This window comes from Pygoscelis adeliae, unplaced genomic scaffold (assembly GCF_000699105.1).
Source record: "Pygoscelis adeliae isolate BGI_AS28 unplaced genomic scaffold, ASM69910v1 Scaffold154, whole genome shotgun sequence".
Taxonomy (NCBI): Eukaryota; Metazoa; Chordata; class Aves; order Sphenisciformes; family Spheniscidae; genus Pygoscelis; species Pygoscelis adeliae.
Window position 1 is genome coordinate 4,042,932 of NW_008825113.1, and position 5,281 is coordinate 4,048,212.

Genomic DNA, 5,281 nt, shown 5'->3' on the forward strand with positions numbered 1-5,281 from the left:
CACGCCGCCCCCCTCGCCCCCTTCCCTCGGCCCGCACCCTGCAGAGACGTCTGCGTATATATTTCCACCCTCTTATTTCTGTACCCTTAATGGGAATTTGACGATGCGGTGTGCAGGCAGCGGGTCCCTCTGCGCCATGAGCCATAGGCTGCGGAGCCCCATGGTGGCCGTGGAGGCACCTCACGTCGTGGAGTGTCATGGCGTGTGGCGTGGCGTGGTGCGCGGCCTGGGAGCGCACAGGCCAAACCCAACAGGCTCCGAACTCACGGTTCGGAGCTGCACAAAACATTCGTATGTTGAAAAAGGGGAAAAATCCCTTAGGAATGAAAGCAGCTGGAGCAATGTTTTTCTTCAAGGCTGGACACAAATGGGAATCGTGCCCTAAAGTCCTCACCTGCCAAGCCCTCGGTGGGCAGAGGCTTTGGGCCGCATCCTGTTTTTTCCCTATGTAGTTCAGTGGGCATTTCAGGTGTGAAGTAGAACAGGAGCGAGCATTAATTGGCAATTTTGTCCAGTCCTGACCGTGGATGTTTGATGGTGCAAATAATTACCGCTTTGGTTATTAATTATTAGTATCGCTATACTTGCAAGTCTTATCAGCATGCTTTGAAGCCAGTGACCACTGCATCCTTTGTTTGCACTAAATAAATTTGGAAACGGCATGTTCCAAATGGCCAGTCATTTCCGTTGAATTTACTAGGCTATACTTACATACAAAATCTCCTGAGAAACAAGCATGTGTAAATAATGTCTGGCAATAATTTATGTTTTTGCACTAAGGTGTTTTTTTTGTTGTTGTTTTACAGGAAAATACTCTGAAAATACCCAATTCTAACAGGCTTTTGTTTTTGCTGGACCTTCTATTGCCTTTCAAAAGACGAAAGAAATGACAGATGGTGAGCCACAGTAAACAGTGCAAACTATCCATACTGTTATTTTTAGTTTTCAGTGAGGTTTTTCAGGATCCCTGTTCCATACATGGAATACTGCATTTCCAGCTTCACATAATGGTTTGCACAGACAAAAACCATACTTTCAAGAGCATCTTTACTATTGTGCATTAGGTCCTGCCTAATCAATCCTGGAAAGAAGTATTATATTCCATTTTAAGTATTTTCAGGATTGGACACCGCTATGTTCAATCTTAACATTCGAAATGTCTGTAAGCACTTTCTAAAACCTAGGCCAGTTTCACCTCTGACATTGGGTCAACTTTACTGAGCTCAGTGGCATGTTGCTCACTTACAGCAGAAACAAACTTGGCCCTTAAAATTTGAAAGTAATCTGTTACCACGTAACATTCTTAAAATACCTCTCATGCTCAGAGACCTCCTTAAGCAAATACGTGCAGGCAGCCACTGAATTGTGACCATCTCTGGGGTAGAAGGTGATAACCAGACGGAAAAAAAGCATCCTGGATAACACAGTAGAATGGGATATTTTTTACCAAGTATTCTGGACCTCCTCTTACACCTTGTGCCCTGGCAGTCTTCACTGGTGATGCAAAAAGAAGGAAAAAATATGACAATAGGTTCTGGATGCATAGAATCAGCCAAATCACCCTCCTCAGTATTAGGGAATGTACTGACACATACTTATTTCAGGGAAGTCCCTGAGCCCTGCAGTGTGGATGATGATCTGAATTCTTTAAAGCTGAGAGCGTTTGTAACCGAGGCTTATTTCAATATGATCTCTGCTATAATTACTTCTGCGTCTATGCTCCCCTTGCCCTCCCCTTCCTTCTTCCCCTTTTATAATGTAAAATTTGCAGCTACAACTGCGAGGCGTCCTTGTTGTGGTCAGGGAGAGGGTACAAGCCCTTTTATGCAGGAGGTAGCTGTGTCAGTGCCCATGCAACGTTAAACATTACCTGACAGCTTTGTGATCGCCCCCAGCACTAAGTTGCCGGCTCCCTGTCCCTTCTCCCTTCTCAGTTGTCCCTTCCCCCTCTCCCAGATATTTCTCCAGCCCTGTCTCATTGGTGCACTACTCTCCTTTGCCTTTTTTGGACTGCCACCCTGTCAATCTAATGCAATAAGGCCAGGGGCAGGTGCAAACCCCTTGCTATGGCTCCTCTTACTAACCAATCCTCTACCGGCCCCTCGTCCCAAAATACCTAAAAGCCAATGGAGTGGGAAAACCCGGGACCCCGGGCAGAGGGAGAGGCCAAAGCTGCTGGATTGCTGGGGCGGGGGGGGAATCCATTTAGGACCCGGGTTAGCCCAGGAGCTGCCGACGCTTGGATTCCTCTTGGGACTGTGGTGACTTGTGGATAGCAGGTGTGCTCTGCTGATTCATTTTCATCACCGTCAACATGGTGATCAAAGTCTTTGTAGCCACATCTTCGGGGTCTACAGCGGTAGGTGTCTCATTTAACATACTCTTCTTTCTGCTGGGATCAGGTTGGTAAATTAGCCTAGATGATCCCAGGACAACCTGAGTTTGCACGGAGAAAAAACCACTGGATTTCTTCTAGTCTGCATTGCGCATCTTATTCTTGAAAGCTATTCAAGATGTAGAGAATTCCTATTAATGCAGGCTTGCTTGCATGCGAGTTTTTACTACAGGTATAACATTTACATATAAATTATCTGTCATTTAATAGATTTACTTCTGTTTAAAAAAGTATATGCAATATATATTCACTGAAGAAGGAAAAAGTGGATACTGTGTTTGTACAAAAGCTAAGGTAGATTGTTTACAGTAGAAATTTATGCATTTCTTTTTAAAAGAGACTTTAGGACACTGCTCCTGCAAAGGGGAATTCTGTCTAAGAAAGAGCCTGGAGCCAAAGTAGGCTGAATAAAGTTATGCAGAAAAAAATTCTTCCCCACCCCCATCCCTTTTCCTAGGTTTTGTTTTCAGCTTTTTTTTTTGTTTTTCCTTGGTGTTTTTTTTGTGTGTGTGTGTCTCTTGAAATGCTCTACTAATGATTTTTAGTATTGAGATCTACTGCTGGAGCTGTCAGCATAGTGTATCAGCTGAAGGGAAGGGCATGTGAATAGTAGGGAGGTTGGAAGTCCATGGGAGGTGGGAACCGGGAAGGGACTGTTTCCTTTTATATCCAGTTCCCAGACGAGCTCAGATTGCAGTTTTCCTTTGGCAGTCACTCACTCCCAGTGACATGGCTAAACAAACTGGCTGGTGCTTGTGCATAGCTGTAACTACATCTCTGTCTCTCTGACACCAGCTCCGTGTCTTTAAGAAGCTTCCAGAGTTGAAAAGCTCCAAAAAACACAGCCTGTTCACGGGGGCCATCATCTCTAGACAATGAACCGGGGGGTCATTCACTAAAATTCAAATTGGAATACGGCTGAGGAAGTTTGCAGTTCTCTCATCAGCTTGTCTCGCCAGCCTATCGCTAAGCCTGACACTCTAAATTTACTATTGACATTTTAGCCTTCCTTTTTTTATAAGAAACCTCAGATGCAAGGGAAAAAAAGAAGAGGGGGTTGGAAACTGCAGGTTTGGTAATTTGTAATCTAGCAGTTACTGCTCAAGTGGCTTTATAAATTGCCATACGCTGTGCGTTGGCAGTCTTTTTGCTCCTGTTTGGTCTCCTGTTTTGGTCTCCTTTGGTTGACCAAAGAAGAGTTGTCCCTACCTCCTTTGCCACTCATCCATTTTCTGGGGAAAGCTGTGACCGTGACTGAAACCCCATTGCAGACATTCAGTATGTGTCTGTTGGGCCCATCATCATCTTGCGTGCCTCAGGCACGCACTGTTGCCACTCCAGCTGTAGGATTGGGGCTGTAGTTCAGCAAGGCAGTTGTACGAGTGCTTTGATTAAACACTGACATTCAGAGATCACTTACGCAATTAAAACTGAGCGTATCATATATTTAGCACTAGCTGAACCAAGATCTTTCCTCTGCTAGACACACTCCTTGTATCTCCTCCCAGCTAGCAGCTGTAACTAGCTGCTTTCCTCTTGGACCGCAGTGAGGGGATGTGTATGCTACCCTGAACACTGAGCAGCATGCAAGCTTTATCCAGCCATTTCGAGCTGTTAAGCATTGCTGCTGTGGTTTGTTACTGCTAAGAAAGATCGCTAATGCCAGTGAACTGTAATAGGTTTTAAGCTTGTAAATGCCAATCTCCATTATATGTTAGCAGCCCACAAAAGCTGCTAGTGAGATCCCAGACATAGACTGGAAGGAAGGGTATGGCATCTTTACACAACACTATGCCTCTGTATGTCGTCCTTCCTGGTGTGTTGGGTGTATGCGTAGCTGTAGCAATCTCAGCAGCAAGCGTGTGTTCAGAGTACTGATACATAATTGCAGTGCCAAGTAAACACAATTTTCAGCTCGAGTAGTTTTCCACATTTCCTGACGAAAATGGATGGAAGGTATCTTTTCAATGAACCTTTAATGAGTTTTGGTATATATAAAATAAAACTCACTCATGCAAGGAGCCAGCACAAACCCCACTATATCACTAAAATCCCATTAAAAACAAATTTTGTATCAGCCTCGTACAGCTTTTCCTGAGAAGAATGAATTTAATCCCTAAAGAGCTTAAATTGGAAGTCCAAATTGTCCTAGTAGCACTGGTGCTCTCTTCAATGTGGCCGATCTCCATCAAATGTGTGTTGTTAATTTTGAATTTCAAAATAAGATGGGCCCAGCCTCCCCTGGTGTAAATCAGCAGAGGATCATTGGTAAGGAATGAAAAACATTTCTATTCTATGTACTACATAGTCACACTACTAATTGCAACTGCTCTTCATGTTAATAAATACTTTTTAAAAGTGAATGCAGTGAACCCAGTAACATTCTGGTGCTCTGGATCAGATGCTTGAATGATATAATTCACTGTGATGAGTGGCGTCCCGCAGAGGTCCGTATTGGGACTGGTTTAATACTGTTTAATATCTTCATAAATAAACAGTGGGATCGAGCGCACCCTCAGCAAGTTTGCAGATGACACCAAGCTGAGTGGTGCGGTCGACACGCCGGAGGGACGGGATGCCATCCAGAGGGACCTGGACAAGCTGGAGAAGTGGGCCCGTGTGAACCTCATGAGGTTTAACAAGGCCAAGTGCAAGGTCCTGCACCTGGGTCGGGGCAACCCCCGGTATCAATACAGGCTGGGGGATGAAGGGATTGAGAGCAGTCCTGCCGAGAAGGACTTGGGGGTACTGGTGGATGAGAAACTGGACATGAGCCAGCAATGTGCGCTTGCGGCCCAGAAGGCCAATCGTATCCTGGGCTGCATCAAAAGCAGCGTGGCCAGCAGGTCGAGGGAGGTGATTCTTCCCCTCTACTCTGCTCTGGTG

At 45.1% G+C, this 5,281-nt stretch overlaps 1 protein-coding gene across 1 annotated transcript in view; it reads left to right on the top strand.

Annotated features, from left to right (window-relative positions):
• The first annotated feature begins 2,086 nt into the window (after window positions 1-2,086).
• SH3BGR (SH3 domain binding glutamate-rich protein) overlaps window positions 2,087-5,281 on the top strand; it is a 30,288-nt gene continuing 27,093 nt past the window's right edge. The window contains exon 1 of the mRNA XM_009327983.1: window positions 2,087-2,359. Within this exon, the coding sequence (XP_009326258.1) occupies window positions 2,315-2,359 (45 nt within the window). The 5' untranslated portion in view covers window positions 2,087-2,314. The remainder of the gene's footprint in view (window positions 2,360-5,281) is intronic.